This window comes from Camelina sativa, chromosome 8, assembly GCF_000633955.1.
Source record: "Camelina sativa cultivar DH55 chromosome 8, Cs, whole genome shotgun sequence".
Taxonomy (NCBI): domain Eukaryota; kingdom Viridiplantae; phylum Streptophyta; class Magnoliopsida; order Brassicales; family Brassicaceae; genus Camelina; species Camelina sativa.
This window is the reverse complement of record NC_025692.1, coordinates 5,663,605-5,682,477: the sequence shown is the minus strand read 5'-3', so window position 1 is coordinate 5,682,477 and position 18,873 is coordinate 5,663,605. Positions and strand designations below refer to the sequence as shown.

At 37.6% G+C, this 18,873-nt stretch overlaps 5 protein-coding genes across 6 annotated transcripts; all 5 read right to left on the bottom strand.

Moving 5' to 3' along the window:
• LOC104706339 (26S protease regulatory subunit 8 homolog B-like) lies at window positions 292–1,459 on the bottom strand. The gene is made up of 4 exons (XM_010422527.2): window positions 1,272–1,459; window positions 1,057–1,155; window positions 726–836; window positions 292–642 (listed from the first exon to the last, which is right to left on the bottom strand). The coding sequence occupies exons 1-4, from the start codon at window positions 1,401–1,403 to the stop codon at window positions 502–504; spliced, it is 483 nt and encodes a 160-aa protein (XP_010420829.1). The 5' UTR covers window positions 1,404–1,459; the 3' UTR covers window positions 292–501.
• Window positions 1,538–5,770, bottom strand: LOC104706340 (GTP-binding nuclear protein Ran-1). 2 transcript variants are annotated; one of them, XM_010422529.2, is made up of 5 exons: window positions 5,652–5,770; window positions 5,449–5,518; window positions 5,210–5,266; window positions 2,229–2,346; window positions 1,538–1,989 (listed from the first exon to the last, which is right to left on the bottom strand). In XM_010422529.2, the coding sequence occupies exons 1-5, from the start codon at window positions 5,652–5,654 to the stop codon at window positions 1,572–1,574; spliced, it is 666 nt and encodes a 221-aa protein (XP_010420831.1). In that variant the 5' UTR covers window positions 5,655–5,770; the 3' UTR covers window positions 1,538–1,571. The 2 variants fall into 2 exon arrangements, with proteins under 2 accessions (XP_010420831.1, XP_019083900.1); XM_019228355.1 differs by lacking the exons at window positions 5,210–5,266; window positions 5,449–5,518; window positions 5,652–5,770 and adding exons at window positions 2,442–2,498; window positions 2,681–2,750; window positions 2,884–3,001.
• Window positions 3,618–5,118, bottom strand: LOC104706341 (26S protease regulatory subunit 8 homolog B-like). Its single transcript, XM_010422530.2, has 5 exons — window positions 5,107–5,118; window positions 4,598–4,754; window positions 4,383–4,481; window positions 4,052–4,162; window positions 3,618–3,968 (listed from the first exon to the last, which is right to left on the bottom strand). Exons 1-5 carry the CDS (start codon window positions 5,112–5,114, stop codon window positions 3,828–3,830), a joined length of 516 nt encoding a protein of 171 aa, XP_010420832.1. The 5' UTR covers window positions 5,115–5,118; the 3' UTR covers window positions 3,618–3,827.
• LOC104706337 (26S protease regulatory subunit 8 homolog A-like) lies at window positions 6,386–9,483 on the bottom strand. Its single transcript, XM_010422525.2, has 9 exons — window positions 9,117–9,483; window positions 8,668–8,765; window positions 8,341–8,565; window positions 8,160–8,222; window positions 7,875–8,038; window positions 7,366–7,522; window positions 7,151–7,249; window positions 6,820–6,930; window positions 6,386–6,736 (listed from the first exon to the last, which is right to left on the bottom strand). The coding sequence occupies exons 1-9, from the start codon at window positions 9,337–9,339 to the stop codon at window positions 6,596–6,598; spliced, it is 1,281 nt and encodes a 426-aa protein (XP_010420827.1). The 5' UTR covers window positions 9,340–9,483; the 3' UTR covers window positions 6,386–6,595.
• LOC104706336 (26S protease regulatory subunit 8 homolog A) lies at window positions 9,840–13,113 on the bottom strand. The gene is made up of 9 exons (XM_010422524.2): window positions 12,734–13,113; window positions 12,235–12,332; window positions 11,912–12,136; window positions 11,744–11,806; window positions 11,492–11,655; window positions 10,975–11,131; window positions 10,765–10,863; window positions 10,265–10,375; window positions 9,840–10,178 (listed from the first exon to the last, which is right to left on the bottom strand). The coding sequence occupies exons 1-9, from the start codon at window positions 12,933–12,935 to the stop codon at window positions 10,038–10,040; spliced, it is 1,260 nt and encodes a 419-aa protein (XP_010420826.1). The 5' UTR covers window positions 12,936–13,113; the 3' UTR covers window positions 9,840–10,037.

The following is an 18,873-nucleotide window of genomic DNA, read 5'->3' as shown; positions in this document are numbered from 1 at the left end:
CACCAATAAAGGTTTTTGTGTACAGTATGTTCATAACGGATAGTTTTTGGAGATGTGTTGAATTTTGAAAATTTATTGTCAGATATCCAAAATATTTTGTTTGATTAATATAATGAAGCCAACGGAGATGATGCTGATGATAGAATCAAATTTTATGTGGGTCTCTCTTCTAATCTCGTATCACTGAGTCTGAGTTGCAGACCTTTTTTTCTTCTTAAAATTTATGTGTGCTCGTTTTAATGGAAACTCAAACTGCTTTGTTGAAAGACAATAATGTTAACTATTACAAACTAGTGTTTAAAAAGTAGGGGATGGATTACTTTGTTTCCGAAAGCTAAAGAGCCAACCGAAAAGGAAGGTTTCAGAAAGAACCACATACAGTAAAGAAAACTTTTTTATCACACGTCTGATATGAATCTCTGTGGCTCTCTCTCTCTCTCTCTCTCTCTCTCTCTCTCTCTCTTTGAGTTGAGAGTATACATACATACAACAAGGAGATTCCTACTTCCACAGCTTACGCAGAGACATGTTCTTCTCTGTGTCTTTCTTCATCACCTTGGCCACCGCCATCTCAAAGTCTTCTTGTGTCACGTGTACTCTCCTCTCTCGCAGCGCAAACATACCCGCCTCCGTGCACACAGCCTGACCGCAGTAACCATAATCATTAGATAAGAGGCAAAACGTGGAGAGAGCAAAAGAGTAACAGGGGAATAGAAACATTCTACCTTCAGCTCAGCCCCTGAAGCACCATTCATCTTCTCTGCAATCTTTTTCAGATCGATTCCACGCATCAAATTCATTTTCCTCGAGTGTATCTTCAAGATATCAAAACGTGACTGCAACACATTTTATAAACATACATTAGCCAAACCGTCCTGCCTCATTTTGGGTAAAATAAGTATGGAGATAAAGAAAAGTATTTTATACTATAGTAAATGCTAGTTGAAATACTATATAATAAGAAGGTGCCTCTTCAGAAGAATTTCACATTCTTTTCACGAAAACAACAGAGCAAAGTTACTTCTAGTATCATTTCCTAAGAAACACAAGCATTACCTCTCCATTAGGATTAGGGAATTCGATTTTCCTATCAATCCTTCCAGGCCTGAGAAGAGCTTGATCCAGAATATCAATACGATTTGTCGCCATCAAAACCTGCAACAGTCAATTAAGAGAATAAACAAGTTTGTCTGAAAAAGTCATACTACGATACCACGCACTCGTCCTTTTCAGCTTCCTGACAATTTGTTCCTTCACAACCTAACGCGTACCTTGATTTTGTTTGACGCTTCGAATCCGTCAAGTTGATTGAGAAGCTCAAGCATAGTCCTTTGAACCTCACTGTCACCATTTCCACTTCCAGATTCCATACGAGCAGACCCGATACTATCGATTTCATCCATGAAGATGATTGATGGTGCATGCTCCCTGAAAAATATAAGCCAGCGGTACTAGGAAGGTAAGCCAGCTAGAAAAAGTATTTTTCAACACAATCATCTCATCTATGTGTACTTTTCTCATTACAAAGACNGCAAGAGAGCTTCCCACAGCAGCAGACGATTCAGAAGGATTTACTCAAAGACATCATCATCATCATCAGGGAGTGGCTGAGCAGCAGCCTGTAAGAGCTCAGCCTCGTTCTTTTGCTGATCAGCAATGTCAATGTGAACCTCTGGTGGAGCAAGAGCTGGCGTCTCCACAAAGTGAAGGTTTTGGTCCCCGGCGAGCTTCCTAGCAAGGTACAAGAAGGGCTTCTCGAAGTTGTAGTTGCTCTTTGCAGAAATCTCATAGTACTGCAGATTCTTCTTCCTGTGGAATGTGACCTGCTTTGCCTTCACTTGCCTGTTCTTCACATCGACTTTGTTCCCGCACAGAACGATCGGGATATTTTCACACACCCTGCAAAGATCACGGTGCCAAGTCGGAACGTTCTTGTATGTGAGCCTTGCTGTGACGTCAAACATTATGATGGCGCATTGACCATGGATGCTGCAAGAAAATCAAAGATTAGATACATATTCAAATGGAATCATCAAATCAACCATTATTCAGGAAGAGAACATCAGTTGCAGAAACAGCAAGCAAGTTCCTTCTTGAGTTTCACACCATAACTACTCATACTAAATATTGAACACTAAGCACTTTCACCTATTAACTGTGACAATAAGTGATGATTGGTTGAACAACATACAAAACCAGATCTTAGGAAATAGGGAAAGTAAACTTACTAGTATCCATCCCTAAGGCCACCAAACTTCTCTTGACCAGCAGTGTCCCAGCAGTAGAAACGGATCTTGCCACAGTTTGTGAAGAAATCCAAAGGATGAACCTCCACACCAATGGTAGCTGCAACAGAGGAGATCGATCAGAGATCAAAACATCAGAACGTGCAAGAATAGAAAATTTTGCAAAATACACAACAATCTTTGTGGTATACTTACGTTCATACTTCTTCTCGAACTCTCCAGTGAGATGTCTCTTGACAAAAGTAGTCTTCCCTGAACAACCAACAAAAAGCAATCAGGAGTTTAGCAAAAACAATCAAACACCAATATACCATACTTAAAACATCGATTGAGCCACTATAAACAGAAACGATTCGAAAGATCCGCTTAGAACCATTGATATTATCAGAAACAAACCAACGGACTAGTCGATGAAAAAGTACGGGGAAGATTACCTGTGCCACCATCACCAACAATGACGAGCTTGAAGCTAGGGTAATCTACGGTCTGCTGGTTTGGTAGAGCCTGAAACAAAGATATTCACAAACAATTTAGGAAAAAAAAAACATCAACGCAATCTCGTGAGATCTGAGACATAGAAAACTCTAATAAACGTAATCTGATCCTATCAAAAACGAAGAGAGAAGCGGATCGTTACCATGTTTGCGGAATCGTAGGAGGATAGAGAGAGAGATTAATCAGACGGATGTGTGAAAGAAGAAGAAGAAGAAGAAGAAAGCTTTCTATGATGCGGCGAGAGGGAGATTGAAGGAAGGAGAGGGATTGTGGGGGTTTTTAAAAGACCAAAAATATTTGGGGGAGAGGGTTTGGCTTTGAGTTGACGCTACACTATTGGCCGTTGGATTCCTTCTTTTTTGTTTATTAACGCAGCTTTCTCCACCGTCCGATCTATTCTAGCTTTAGGTCCACGCGTACTCTCTCATTCATTGGCATTGATTTTTCCTTTTCTTTTAATTTCTTTTTTTTTTGTAAAGCTTACGAAAATTCGAAATTTAAATTTATTAGTTACTGGACACGTCGATTTTGACAAAATAAATACTAGCATTGATTATCAATTTATTTCTTTATCGCATTTGTAGTCACCAATAAAGGTTTTTGTGTACAGTATGTTCATAACGGATAGTTTTTGGAGATGTGTTGAATTTTGAAAATTTATTGTCAGATATCCAAAATATTTTGTTTGATTAATATAATGAAGCCAACGGAGATGATGCTGATGATAGAATCAAATTTTATGTGGGTCTCTCTTCTAATCTCGTATCACTGAGTCTGAGTTGCAGACCTTTTTTTCTTCTTAAAATTTATGTGTGCTCGTTTTAATGGAAACTCAAACTGCTTTGTTGAAAGACAATAATGTTAACTATTACAAACTAGTGTTTAAAAAGTAGGGGATGGATTACTTTGTTTCCGAAAGCTAAAGAGCCAACCGAAAAGGAAGGTTTCAGAAAGAACCACATACAGTAAAGAAAACTTTTTTATCACACGTCTGATATGAATCTCTGTGGCTCTCTCTCTCTCTCTCTCTCTCTCTCTCTCTCTCTCTTTGAGTTGAGAGTATACATACATACAACAAGGAGATTCCTACTTCCACAGCTTACGCAGAGACATGTTCTTCTCTGTGTCTTTCTTCATCACCTTGGCCACCGCCATCTCAAAGTCTTCTTGTGTCACGTGTACTCTCCTCTCTCGCAGCGCAAACATACCCGCCTCCGTGCACACAGCCTGACCGCAGTAACCATAATCATTAGATAAGAGGCAAAACGTGGAGAGAGCAAAAGAGTAACAGGGGAATAGAAACATTCTACCTTCAGCTCAGCCCCTGAAGCACCATTCATCTTCTCTGCAATCTTTTTCAGATCGATTCCACGCATCAAATTCATTTTCCTCGAGTGTATCTTCAAGATATCAAAACGTGACTGCAACACATTTTATAAACATACATTAGCCAAACCGTCCTGCCTCATTTTGGGTAAAATAAGTATGGAGATAAAGAAAAGTATTTTATACTATAGTAAATGCTAGTTGAAATACTATATAATAAGAAGGTGCCTCTTCAGAAGAATTTCACATTCTTTTCACGAAAACAACAGAGCAAAGTTACTTCTAGTATCATTTCCTAAGAAACACAAGCATTACCTCTCCATTAGGATTAGGGAATTCGATTTTCCTATCAATCCTTCCAGGCCTGAGAAGAGCTTGATCCAGAATATCAATACGATTTGTCGCCATCAAAACCTGCAACAGTCAATTAAGAGAATAAACAAGTTTGTCTGAAAAAGTCATACTACGATACCACGCACTCGTCCTTTTCAGCTTCCTGACAATTTGTTCCTTCACAACCTAACGCGTACCTTGATTTTGTTTGACGCTTCGAATCCGTCAAGTTGATTGAGAAGCTCAAGCATAGTCCTTTGAACCTCACTGTCACCATTTCCACTTCCAGATTCCATACGAGCAGACCCGATACTATCGATTTCATCCATGAAGATGATTGATGGTGCATGCTCCCTGAAAAATATAAGCCAGCGGTACTAGGAAGGTAAGCCAGCTAGAAAAAGTATTTTTCAACACAATCATCTCATCTATGTGTACTTTTCTCATTACAAAGACTTGTACAGTGGCATAAATGCTAGGCATCCTGAGAGAAAACCTATAAAGATAATCATCCTTGAGATCGTCTACATGTTGTTACCATATCCATAGTAGGAACAGAAAACACTTTACTCAATTTATTTAACAGCACATGTCCACTACAGCTACTAAGCACGGACATGTAAAAGATTTTCTTGTCAACTGTTTTTTTCCAACCAACCACAATTACCATACTTGAAACATCAAATAGGGACAAACATATACAAACCTTGCCATCACAAAANGAGGAGATCGATCAGAGATCAAAACATCAGAACGTGCAAGAATAGAAAATTTTGCAAAATACACAACAATCTTTGTGGTATACTTACGTTCATACTTCTTCTCGAACTCTCCAGTGAGATGTCTCTTGACAAAAGTAGTCTTCCCTGAACAACCAACAAAAAGCAATCAGGAGTTTAGCAAAAACAATCAAACACCAATATACCATACTTAAAACATCGATTGAGCCACTATAAACAGAAACGATTCGAAAGATCCGCTTAGAACCATTGATATTATCAGAAACAAACCAACGGACTAGTCGATGAAAAAGTACGGGGAAGATTACCTGTGCCACCATCACCAACAATGACGAGCTTGAAGCTAGGGTAATCTACGGTCTGCTGGTTTGGTAGAGCCTGAAACAAAGATATTCACAAACAATTTAGGAAAAAAAAAACATCAACGCAATCTCGTGAGATCTGAGACATAGAAAACTCTAATAAACGTAATCTGATCCTATCAAAAACGAAGAGAGAAGCGGATCGTTACCATGTTTGCGGAATCGTAGGAGGATAGAGAGAGAGATTAATCAGACGGATGTGTGAAAGAAGAAGAAGAAGAAGAAGAAAGCTTTCTATGATGCGGCGAGAGGGAGATTGAAGGAAGGAGAGGGATTGTGGGGGTTTTTAAAAGACCAAAAATATTTGGGGGAGAGGGTTTGGCTTTGAGTTGACGCTACACTATTGGCCGTTGGATTCCTTCTTTTTTGTTTATTAACGCAGCTTTCTCCACCGTCCGATCTATTCTAGCTTTAGGTCCACGCGTACTCTCTCATTCATTGGCATTGATTTTTCCTTTTCTTTTAATTTCTTTTTTTTTTGTAAAGCTTACGAAAATTCGAAATTTAAATTTATTAGTTACTGGACACGTCGATTTTGACAAAATAAATACTAGCATTGATTATCAATTTATTTCTTTATCGCATTTGTAGTCACCAATAAAGGTTTTTGTGTACAGTATGTTCATAACGGATAGTTTTTGGAGATGTGTTGAATTTTGAAAATTTATTGTCAGATATCCAAAATATTTTGTTTGATTAATATAATGAAGCCAACGGAGATGATGCTGATGATAGAATCAAATTTTATGTGGGTCTCTCTTCTAATCTCGTATCACTGAGTCTGAGTTGCAGACCTTTTTTTCTTCTTAAAATTTATGTGTGCTCGTTTTAATGGAAACTCAAACTGCTTTGTTGAAAGACAATAATGTTAACTATTACAAACTAGTGTTTAAAAAGTAGGGGATGGATTACTTTGTTTCCGAAAGCTAAAGAGCCAACCGAAAAGGAAGGTTTCAGAAAGAACCACATACAGTAAAGAAAACTTTTTTATCACACGTCTGATATGAATCTCTGTGGCTCTCTCTCTCTCTCTCTCTCTCTCTCTCTCTCTCTCTTTGAGTTGAGAGTATACATACATACAACAAGGAGATTCCTACTTCCACAGCTTACGCAGAGACATGTTCTTCTCTGTGTCTTTCTTCATCACCTTGGCCACCGCCATCTCAAAGTCTTCTTGTGTCACGTGTACTCTCCTCTCTCGCAGCGCAAACATACCCGCCTCCGTGCACACAGCCTGACCGCAGTAACCATAATCATTAGATAAGAGGCAAAACGTGGAGAGAGCAAAAGAGTAACAGGGGAATAGAAACATTCTACCTTCAGCTCAGCCCCTGAAGCACCATTCATCTTCTCTGCAATCTTTTTCAGATCGATTCCACGCATCAAATTCATTTTCCTCGAGTGTATCTTCAAGATATCAAAACGTGACTGCAACACATTTTATAAACATACATTAGCCAAACCGTCCTGCCTCATTTTGGGTAAAATAAGTATGGAGATAAAGAAAAGTATTTTATACTATAGTAAATGCTAGTTGAAATACTATATAATAAGAAGGTGCCTCTTCAGAAGAATTTCACATTCTTTTCACGAAAACAACAGAGCAAAGTTACTTCTAGTATCATTTCCTAAGAAACACAAGCATTACCTCTCCATTAGGATTAGGGAATTCGATTTTCCTATCAATCCTTCCAGGCCTGAGAAGAGCTTGATCCAGAATATCAATACGATTTGTCGCCATCAAAACCTGCAACAGTCAATTAAGAGAATAAACAAGTTTGTCTGAAAAAGTCATACTACGATACCACGCACTCGTCCTTTTCAGCTTCCTGACAATTTGTTCCTTCACAACCTAACGCGTACCTTGATTTTGTTTGACGCTTCGAATCCGTCAAGTTGATTGAGAAGCTCAAGCATAGTCCTTTGAACCTCACTGTCACCATTTCCACTTCCAGATTCCATACGAGCAGACCCGATACTATCGATTTCATCCATGAAGATGATTGATGGTGCATGCTCCCTGAAAAATATAAGCCAGCGGTACTAGGAAGGTAAGCCAGCTAGAAAAAGTATTTTTCAACACAATCATCTCATCTATGTGTACTTTTCTCATTACAAAGACTTGTACAGTGGCATAAATGCTAGGCATCCTGAGAGAAAACCTATAAAGATAATCATCCTTGAGATCGTCTACATGTTGTTACCATATCCATAGTAGGAACAGAAAACACTTTACTCAATTTATTTAACAGCACATGTCCACTACAGCTACTAAGCACGGACATGTAAAAGATTTTCTTGTCAACTGTTTTTTTCCAACCAACCACAATTACCATACTTGAAACATCAAATAGGGACAAACATATACAAACCTTGCCATCACAAAAAGTTCTCTGACCATTCTAGAACCTTCTCCAATGTATTTCTGAACCAGCTCAGAACCAGAAACTCTGATGAAAGTACAGTCTGTGTGATGTGCCACAGCCCGAGCCAATAGTGTCTTCCCAGTTCCAGGTGGACCGTATAACAAGACACCCTAGAAAGAGAGAGAAATGCAATCATTAGAGGCGGCTGTGTAAGAGTGTCCTTTAGAGTTTTTTTCTAATCCACTTAGCATCATCAAAATAAAGAGAAGACGGTTTGAAATTCATGTGTACCTTTGGCTGCGCAATTCCAAGAGACTCAAACAGTTCAGGATGTTTGATTGGGAGCTCAATGACCTGATAAACCAGTAAAGATATAGATATTATATAAAACTTAAAAGCAGAAAATAAGATAGGGGATAGCCAATAAATCATTGACTCTTTTTTTCTTCAAATTTTCTTTCACTAGGCATACCTCCTTTATTTCCTTGATTTGCTGGTCAAGACCACCAATCATGTCATATGTGGAGTCTGGAACCTTCTCAACTTTCATAAGGTTAACCAGCGGATCTACTTTACTTGGCAGAACCAGGTGGAGAACATAGCTATCATTACGGAGAGCAACTCTCGTTGATGGAATGAGTTTCGTTATGTCTATACTTTTGTCAACATCGACAACATACTTACCCTCTGGATGAACCTGAAACATGGGAGTTTTAAGTATTATTATAGCTATGTTCATATGATTGCAAACAATTCAAATTCAAATTAAGCCTAAATAATAGAATATACAGATTCATACCTTAACCAAGACCTTATTTTTTCCCATCACTTTTACCACTTCACCCACATAGGACCCAGGTTCTTGAAGCAGTTGCAACTCTTCTCTCAGCATTCTTACTGTTCAGTTTAAAACGACAACGAGGAATGAAAGTTAGAATTAACTACATACTATAAAGACGAATAAGAAAAGCTTCAATCATGAAGACAATATGAACACTAAAGTAGTTCTATAAGAACTAGGATTTCAAAAAAAAAGGCCATAGCCGAACCACCAATGTAACAATACTAACAGCCATGAAGTTTCAGATCTAATCACTTCCAGATCGGAAACCCTCAATCCAAAGGATCACCAAATAATTTTAGTAATACGTAATCCGAAACCCAATCAAACAATTTAACAAAGAAACCCATACGAAATTCCTTAAAAAAAAAACATAAGAAATTAGGATTAAAGAAGGAAGAAGAGACCTCTAGAATTGAGTTCATTCCTCTGAGCTTCGAGGCGATTAAGGTTGTTCGTCTTATGTCGGAGCTGACGCTGGTTCTCATGGATGTGCTGAAAATAGTATTGCTTAAGCCCTTCGCCTTGTTTCGACGCCGCCGCTCCCTTAACGTTGCAGGTTTCCTCCATCGCCAACTCAGGACGCCTCGCCAACTCAGGACGCCTCGCCTCCACTCCTACGGTGGCCATTCCCTCGGTGATTGTAGCAAATTATCGAACAGCTCTCTCTCTCTCGAGTATATGCTTATCAGATTCAAAAAGATAGATCACAGAGGGTAGGGGACGAGATCATTACTATATAGAAAAAAGAAACTTGAATTATCCAACAAGACATCTTTTTTTTTTCTCTCTTTCAATTAAATATATTTCTTTCTGGGTAAGAAAAGAAAAAATTGGGGTCGGCAAAATACCACAATTGAAACGAACCAACCTTAACCGGCTATTAAATCTGATTAACCGAACCGAATACTGTTATGCGTAACCGAACTAAACCGAACCGAATTAACCAGGAACAGCAAGTTGTTTGTATTTTTCACTTGACTAGTATGTGTTGCGCAAGCCTTTCATCATATCAGGCAGGAGGAGTATATCAACTTTTATAGGCTCTTCTCACTGATTTGGAGTTAAAAAAAAAACACTCTAAAATGTGAATGTTTATGCTTAAAAGACCATGGAGATATAAACTAGTGTTTAGATAGTAGAAGCTTTGTTTTCAAACGTTTAACGATGTTATCGAAAAAAAGTCACAGAAACGTTTAACGAGTTATCGAAAAAAAGTTACAGAACCAACAACAGACTGTCAAGTAAAAGAAAACCCTAATTTCACTAGTCTGAAATGAAACTGTGGCTTTCCCTTGACTTTTTGACTACACACAACAAAGAGATTCCTACTTCCAGAGCTTACGCAGAGACATGTTCTTCTCTGTGTCTTTCTTCATCACCTTCGCTACAGCCATCTCAAAGTCTTCCTGTGTCACGTGAACTCTCCTCTCCCGCAGCGCAAACATGCCCGCCTCTGTGCACACAGCCTGATCATAATAACCAAAAAACATAAAACAGAGATGCAAATTGTATAGAGATGCAAGAGAGAAGCAGAGGAGTATAAACACTTTACCTTCAGCTCAGCACCTGAAGCTCCATTCATCTTCTCTGCAATCTTTTTCAGATCGATTCCACGCATCAAATTCATTTTTCTCGAGTGTATCTTCAAGATATCAAAACGTGACTGCAACACATATTATAAACATATATTAGCCAAACATGTTCGTCAAGCATACTATCCCAGAATATGTAAAAACTATATCGGTAGGACTACCACCAAGATCCTTTCAAATTACATCATTCCCAAACAAGCGTTCTGTAGGCAGCAAGTGATAAAAAGTCTATCATCTTTCAAGCCATCATGCCTCAATTCGGGTAAATGAACATGAGGATATAGAGAAGTATTGTATGCCGTAAATGATAGTTTCTCTACATCTTCATCATCTTTAGGAAGTATCTTTCAGGTATCTAAAATCTAAATAAGGTGCCTATGCAGGATTCTGCATACTTTCCACCAAAAACAACACAGCAAGGTTACTTCTGATATCATTTTCTATGAAGCACATGCATTACCTCTCCATTAGGATTAGGGAATTCAATTTTCCTATCAATCCTTCCAGGCCTGAGAAGAGCTTGGTCCAGAATATCAATACGATTTGTCGCCATCAAAACCTGCAACAGTAAATTTAGAGGATCAATAAGTTTGTCTGCAAAATTCAGACTACTATAAGACAGACCTATCCTTCAGATTCATGTTTTTCCCCTTTAAAACTTAACACGTACCTTGATTTTGTTTGACGCTTCGAATCCGTCAAGTTGATTGAGAAGCTCAAGCATAGTTCTTTGCACTTCACTGTCACCATTTCCACTTCCAGATTCCATACGAGCAGACCCAATACTATCAATTTCATCCATGAAGATGATTGATGGTGCATGCTCCCTGAAAACCATAAACCAGCGGAAGTAGGAATGTAAGCCAACTGGAACAAGTATGTTCAACACAATAATCTCATCTATTTGTAGTTTACTCCTCACAGGAGATTACTGCAGCCTAAATGCTGGGCACAATGACAAAGAACACTTTATATGAAGATATTCATCACTGAGATCGTCTACACGACAGAACCATATTAATAGTAGCAACAAAGAACACTTTCCCTGTTTTATATAACATCACATGTCCATTTCAGCTACTAATTGTGGACATGTTAGGCGATGTATCTAATCAACAGTTATATTTTGTCCTACCAACCACTATTGCCATGCTGGAAATTTCAACTAGGGACTAGCATATACAAACCTTGCCATTACAAAGAGTTCTCTGACCATTCTAGAACCTTCTCCAATGTATTTCTGGACCAGCTCAGAACCAGAAACTCTGATGAACGTACAGTCAGTGTGATGTGCAACAGCCCGAGCCAAAAGTGTCTTTCCAGTTCCAGGTGGACCATATAACAACACACCCTAGAGATAGAGGTATGCAATCATATTTTACTAATCCCCATAAAACATCGTCACAATATAGAGAATAAGCTTTGAAAATCATGTGTACCTTTGGCTGCGCAATTCCAAGAGACTCAAACAATTCAGGATGCTTGATTGGCAGCTCAATGACCTGATAAAACAATATAGATATTATATAAAAACTTAAAACCATGAAGCAACAGACACGCTTATAAACAAACCAGTGACTACTAGTTTCGTTTTTTCTTTCAGTTACCTCCTTAATTTCCTTAATTTGCTGGTCAAGACCACCAATCATGTCATAAGTGGAGTCTGGAACCTTCTCAACTTTCATAAGGTTAACCAGAGGATCTACTTTACTTGGCAGGACTAGGTGGAGAACATAGCTATCATTACGGAGAGCAACTCTGGTTGATGGGGTGATTTTCGTTATGTCTATACTTTTGTCAATATCAACAACATACTTCCCCTCTGGATGAACCTGGAAAATGGGAGTTCACGAATTACTGTTCACAAGAATAGAAACATCATGAAGCTAATTTAGTCATAGACACAATACTATATAACAAAAGTTTATACCTTAACCAAGACCTTGTTTTTTCCCATCACTTTAACTACTTCGCCCACATAGGACCCAGGTTCTTGAAGCAGCTGCAACTCTTCTCTGAGCATTCGTACTGTTCAGTTTAGAAAGAATAATCGTGTTAAAAGAAGTTTGAGATTTAGAACTAAACTACAAACTATAAAGACTAGTACGAAACCAACGAGTCAATGCTCAGTTAAGAGAGTGAAGAAAGAACTAAGATTTCCTGGAAAAAAAAAAAGGCCAATGCTCCACAGAAACATTCGCGTGAAACAACTCTTTTGGCAGTTGATAGCCACATACTTTGCTAAAGGATCAAACAGATTTAAGAATTCTGAATACACAACTAAAAATCAAGGCTTTAAAAGACACAACTACATCACCCAACCACTTCCAGATCGGAAACCCTAAACAATTTAGAAATTTGAAAGCACCCGAAATCTCAGGGGAATTAGGGTTAAAAGAAGGAAGGAAGGAAGGAAGAAAGAAGTAAACCTCGAGAATTAAGCTCATTCCTCTGAGCTTCAAGGCGATTGAGATTGTTAGTCTTCTGACGGAGCTGGCGCTGAAGCTCATGGATGTGCTGAAGATAGTACTGCTTAAGCCCTTCACCTTGTTTTGCAGCGGCTCCCTTGACGTTGCAGGTTTCTTCCATGGCTAACTCAGGACGCCTCGTATCTACACCTACGGCAGCCATTTTCCTTCAGTGATTGCAGTAAATTATCGAAAGAGAGATCGAAGGAGAACGGAAGAAGAGACTACAGAAGAGAGATTGATTTCTTCGATCAGATTCTGAAACCCTCAAGCAAAGCTGTTATTATTTCACCTAAATAAAAAAATACATACACACGATTATAAAATAAAAAAAAGGGAAATTAATCGACAAGTTTACAAACTCTCCTCTAGAAATTGTTCTTTTTTTTATTTATTTAGATGCAGTTGCAAAACCTTCTAGTTCATATAGAGTCTTTGGTAGATGAACTTTCATATCGGCGGGTAGTTGGGAACTTGGAAGACTTGGAACCATCTTATCAATGACGGACTCTGCTACTTTTTTTTTTTTTTTTAATTCATTTATTATGTTTGAGATTTTACACTTTAACTAGATTTTAATCCACGTGCATATAATTTTTATTATTAATTCTATTTTATATTATATTTGTTTATTAAATATTATATATTTTGTAAATAAAAGAATAATTAAATTTTCCGGCAAATGTTTATATTGATTTTTTAATCTTTAATATATTTTATGACTATTTGTATGTTATATTTAGTTTGTTTTGTTTTGTGTTTGAGATTATATTTTGATTTTTAATTATTAAACAAAACAATAAGGGATCTAAATATCATTTATACGCTATAATTAAGTCTTATTTTTCCAAATGATTTAATTATTTTACACAATTTTAGTTAACTCAATTTGATTTTATATGTCAAATATTTTAAGATTAATAGTGTTGAAAATAATAAAATGAGGATTTAACCTGTGTTAGCACAAATTTAATAATATTTTATTAATTCCAACATATCCACTTTATTAATCATCTACTATATAACCATATTATATAGTATTTTAAACTTTTTTCATTTTACATATTCGTAATATTTTAAAAATATTATTAAGTTTATATATATTAATTATAATATTTAAATAAATATGAATCGAAGTTCTTCTTACGTATATTATTAAGTTTATATATATTCATTATAATATTTAAATAAATATGAATCGAAGTTTTTCTTACGTTAAGAATCAAAGCTCACATGTATTAGAAAACAAAATGAGAATCAAATTGTTGTTTCTTTTGTTTGCAAATGATTCAAAGATGGAATATCTTCAAAACACAATAGAAGATGTGGTTAAATATATCATAGTTTCTATTTTTATATTGATTTTGCTGTAATTTTTTTTTTGGAATGAAATGTAAAATATTTAGGAAATAAAATCTGAAGTAATTCTATTTTTGGAAAAAAAATTAGGGACTAACTTTGTAAATAAGTATAAATAAAAGGATAGAACCCAAAATGTTCTTCAAAAATGTATATATAGATTGAACACAGTATGTTGTTATTTGGTCTGTTTAGATTCATTAAACCAAAATTAATATGTAGCATAAACATTTATAAATATGACCCTTTTTATTGCTATATCAAAGATTGGAAAAGTAACTCTTTTTTAGTCAATTGTTAAAGAGTTGTTTACGAGGGAAAAGAATCGAAGGTTCTCTTTATTAATATAAGTCAAGGTTTGTCAAAGATCAAACTACAAAATGAATTCGACGAGCCAAAGTGACGAGAGCCGAGCTCTACAAAATTAGACGACCTCGAGTGGTTAGTCCAATTTACCGAATCGACGAGTCAGCTGCCAATTCTCTATTATTTCTCTAACGGTTTTTTCTCTCGTTTTTCGATCTTTTTTCGAATGTTGTACGTTCCTATTGTAAATCCCCGACCGCTATCTCTTAGTGAGTTGCATGTCCAATCCCAATCCATGAGCCCACCTTTTTTAATGGGTCTCACGTCCTCTGACTAGGCCCGTGAACCCATCCATATCCGACGGTCGGTTTGCTACGTCCGAAAGGCTTCAAAGACTTGTTTACCATCCCTACAAATCACCACATGATCTTTCTCTGTGTTTTGTTCTCACTCGCGCAGTTCCGACAATCACTTTCCGGAAGGTCACCCATTCTGAGACTACTCCGGCAGAAGCACGCTTAACTCTGAAGTTCTTTAAGGACACTTGACCGAAAAGATAAGTGCATTTTTGTGACATAGGTGATCAAATCAATTCTTTTAAACTTCTCCGCAAACCGGGGTGTCACAATTCACCTCCACTAACAGAACGCAACGTCCTCGTTGCGCCCCAAGACTGTCACCCCCGACGGTGTGAGCCCACTCGACTCCACACTCGTTTGGGTTCGGTTCTGATACCACTTGTAACGCCCCAACCACCACCTCTTAGTGAGCGCATGTTCAATCCCAGTCAATGGGCCACCTTCCTTAATGGGCCTTACATCCTCTCATTAGGCCCATAAACCCATCTATATCCGACAGTCGGTTTGCTACGTCCGAGAGGCTTCAAAGACTTGTTTATCATCCCTACAAATCACCACATGATTTTCCTTGTGTTTTGTCCTCACTCGCACAATTCCGACAATCACTTCCCGAAATGTCACCCATTTTGAGACTACTCCAGCATAAGCACTCTTAATTCTGGAGTTATCTTAGGACTTTTGACCGAAAAGATAAGTGCACTTTGGTGACATAAGTGGTCAAATCAATTCTTTAAACAATTTCGCAAAACAGAGTGTCACACGTATATATAAAATATTATGTCGGTTTGTCCATCGAAATGACCAAAATACCCTCATTCACATTCTGAGAACCCAATCAATTTATTTGGGTTTTGCAGATATTCATTGGCAGGACCTATTTTTGGGATGAAAACCAACTCCCAACATCAATAGTTTTAACTTTCAAAAATAACAACAAAATTTTGTCATGAATATTATGTTTATTTTCTTAGGTAAATGGTTTGAGTAAATGTTTCAACACATACCATTAATCTAAAATAGAAAAACGCAGAAAAATATATGTTTAAAATTTTGGCTAGTGATTATTAAAACTTGTAGCATAAAGTTTTAGCAAAATGTATCTGCTTACTTAAACAACTACATTATGTTAGAGGGTTCCTATAGCTTCTTGTAATCTGAGTCATATAACATTTTAATATACGATAAAAACCAACGATTTTTCTATAGAAATATCGTATATTTTTCANATAAGTATAAATAAAAGGATAGAACCCAAAATGTTCTTCAAAAATGTATATATAGATTGAACACAGTATGTTGTTATTTGGTCTGTTTAGATTCATTAAACCAAAATTAATATGTAGCATAAACATTTATAAATATGACCCTTTTTATTGCTATATCAAAGATTGGAAAAGTAACTCTTTTTTAGTCAATTGTTAAAGAGTTGTTTACGAGGGAAAAGAATCGAAGGTTCTCTTTATTAATATAAGTCAAGGTTTGTCAAAGATCAAACTACAAAATGAATTCGACGAGCCAAAGTGACGAGAGCCGAGCTCTACAAAATTAGACGACCTCGAGTGGTTAGTCCAATTTACCGAATCGACGAGTCAGCTGCCAATTCTCTATTATTTCTCTAACGGTTTTTTCTCTCGTTTTTCGATCTTTTTTCGAATGTTGTACGTTCCTATTGTAAATCCCCGACCGCTATCTCTTAGTGAGTTGCATGTCCAATCCCAATCCATGAGCCCACCTTTTTTAATGGGTCTCACGTCCTCTGACTAGGCCCGTGAACCCATCCATATCCGACGGTCGGTTTGCTACGTCCGAAAGGCTTCAAAGACTTGTTTACCATCCCTACAAATCACCACATGATCTTTCTCTGTGTTTTGTTCTCACTCGCGCAGTTCCGACAATCACTTTCCGGAAGGTCACCCATTCTGAGACTACTCCGGCAGAAGCACGCTTAACTCTGAAGTTCTTTAAGGACACTTGACCGAAAAGATAAGTGCATTTTTGTGACATAGGTGATCAAATCAATTCTTTTAAACTTCTCCGCAAACCGGGGTGTCACAATTCACCTCCACTAACAGAACGCAACGTCCTCGTTGCGCCCCAAGACTGTCACCCCCGACGGTGTGAGCCCACTCGACTCCACACTCGTTTGGGTTCGGTTCTGATACCACTTGTAACGCCCCAACCACCACCTCTTAGTGAGCCGCATGTTCAATCCCAGTCCATGGACCTACCTTCCTTAATGGGCTTTACGTCCTCTCATTAGGCCCGTAAACCCATCTATATCCGACAGTCGGTTTGCTACGTCCGAGAGGCTTCAAAGACTTGTTTATCATCCCTACAAATCACCACATGATTTTTCCTTGTGTTTTGTTCTCACTCGCGCAGTTCCGACAATCACTTNAACAATATTTACTTTTAACATATGAATATTTTCATTTTTACCCTTTTTTACACAATTACAATATGTTAAATTNAGCAGAAGCACGCCTAACTCTGAAGTTCTCTAATGACACTTGACCGAAAATATAAGTGCACTTTTGTGACATAGGTGATCAAATCAATTCTTTTAAACTTCTCCGCAAACCGGGGTGTCACAATTCACCTCCACTAAATGATCGCAACGTCCNGTAATAATTCCTTATTTTTAATTTTTAATTTTAGAAATTTTTTTTGGTCAACACCGGAGTCAACACCGGTCTTCACCGGAATTAATCAATCNGTGGGTTCGGTTCTGATATCACTTGTAACGCCCCAACCACCACCTCTTAGTGAGCCGCATGTTCAATCCCAGTCCATGGGCCCACCTTCCTTAATGGGCCTTATGTCCTCTCATTAGGCCCGTAAACCCATCTATATCCGACAGTCGGTTTGTTACGTCCGAGATGCTTCAACAAGTCTATCATCCCTACAAATAACCACATGATTTTTCCTTGTGTTTTGTTCTCACTCGCGCAGTTCCGACAATCACTTTCCGGAAGGTCACCCATTCTGAGACTACTCTAGCACAAGCACGCTTAACTCTAAAGTTCTCTAATGACACTTGACCGAAAATATAAGTGCACTTTTGTGACATAGGTGATCAAATCAATTCTTTTAAACTTCTCCGCAAACCGGGGTGTCACAATTCATCTCCACTAAATGATCGCAACGTCCTCGTTGCGCACCAAGACTGTCACCCCCGACGGTGTGAGCCCACTCGACTCCACACTCGTTTGGGTTCGGTTCTGATACCACTTGTAACGCCCCAACCACCACCTCTTAGTGACCGCATGTTCAATCCCAGTCAATGGGCCACCTTCCTTAATGGGCCTTACATCCTCTCATTAGGCCCATAAACCCATCTATATCCGACAGTCGGTTTGCTACGTCCGAGAGGCTTCAAAGACTTGTTTATCATCCCTACAAATCACCACATGATTTTCCTTGTGTTTTGTCCTCACTCGCACAATTCCGACAATCACTTCCCGAAATGTCACCCATTTTGAGACTACTCCAGCATAAGCACTCTTAATTCTGGAGTTATCTTAGGACTTTTGACCGAAAAGATAAGTGCACTTTGGTGACATAAGTGGTCAAATCAATTCTTTAAACAATTTCGCAAAACAGAGTGTCACACGTATATATAAAATATTATGTCGGTTTGTCCATCGAAATGACCAAAATACCCTCATTCACATTCTGAGAACCCAATCAATTTATTTGGGTTTTGCAGATATTCATTGGCAGGACCTATTTTTGGGATGAAAACCAACTCCCAACATCAATAGTTTTAACTTTCAAAAATAACAACAAAATTTTGTCATGAATATTATGTTTATTTTCTTAGGTAAATGGTTTGAGTAAATGTTTCAACACATACCATTAATCTAAAATAGAAAAACGCAGAAAAATATATGTTTAAAATTTTGGCTAGTGATTATTAAAACTTGTAGCATAAAGTTTTAGCAAAATGTATCTGCTTACTTAAACAACTACATTATGTTAGAGGGTTCCTATAGCTTCTTGTAATCTGAGTCATATAACATTTTAATATACGATAAAAACCAACGATTTTTCTATAGAAATATCGTATATTTTTCA

Coding starts and splice junctions, on each gene's coding strand:
- LOC104706340 (XM_010422529.2), bottom strand. Junction 5,267..5,448: donor TGTTGGTGATGGTGGCACAG/GTAATCTTCCCC, acceptor TTGGTTGTTCAG/GGAAGACTACTTTTGTCAAG. Junction 1,990..2,228: donor GGCCTTAGGGATGGATACTA/GTAAGTTTACTT, acceptor ATTTTCTTGCAG/CATCCATGGTCAATGCGCCA.
- LOC104706337 (XM_010422525.2), bottom strand. CDS start 9,339: ATGGCCACCGTAGGAGTGGAGGCGAGGCGTCCTGAGTTGGCGAGGCGT. Junction 8,223..8,340: donor AAATCAAGGAAATAAAGGAG/GTATGCCTAGTG, acceptor CTGGTTTATCAG/GTCATTGAGCTCCCAATCAA. Junction 6,931..7,150: donor TCCCTAATCCTAATGGAGAG/GTAATGCTTGTG, acceptor AATGTGTTGCAG/TCACGTTTTGATATCTTGAA.
- LOC104706341 (XM_010422530.2), bottom strand. Junction 4,163..4,382: donor TCCCTAATCCTAATGGAGAG/GTAATGCTTGTG, acceptor AATGTGTTGCAG/TCACGTTTTGATATCTTGAA. Junction 3,969..4,051: donor CTTCAGGGGCTGAGCTGAAG/GTAGAATGTTTC, acceptor TACTGCGGTCAG/GCTGTGTGCACGGAGGCGGG.
- LOC104706336 (XM_010422524.2), bottom strand. CDS start 12,935: ATGGCTGCCGTAGGTGTAGATACGAGGCGTCCTGAGTTAGCCATGGAA. Junction 12,333..12,733: donor GAATGAGCTTAATTCTCGAG/GTTTACTTCTTT, acceptor TAAACTGAACAG/TACGAATGCTCAGAGAAGAG. Junction 10,864..10,974: donor AAGCGTCAAACAAAATCAAG/GTACGTGTTAAG, acceptor TTACTGTTGCAG/GTTTTGATGGCGACAAATCG.
- LOC104706339 (XM_010422527.2), bottom strand. CDS start 1,403: ATGGATGAAATCGATAGTATCGGGTCTGCTCGTATGGAATCTGGAAGT. Junction 1,156..1,271: donor AAGCGTCAAACAAAATCAAG/GTACGCGTTAGG, acceptor TGACTGTTGCAG/GTTTTGATGGCGACAAATCG. Junction 837..1,056: donor TCCCTAATCCTAATGGAGAG/GTAATGCTTGTG, acceptor AATGTGTTGCAG/TCACGTTTTGATATCTTGAA.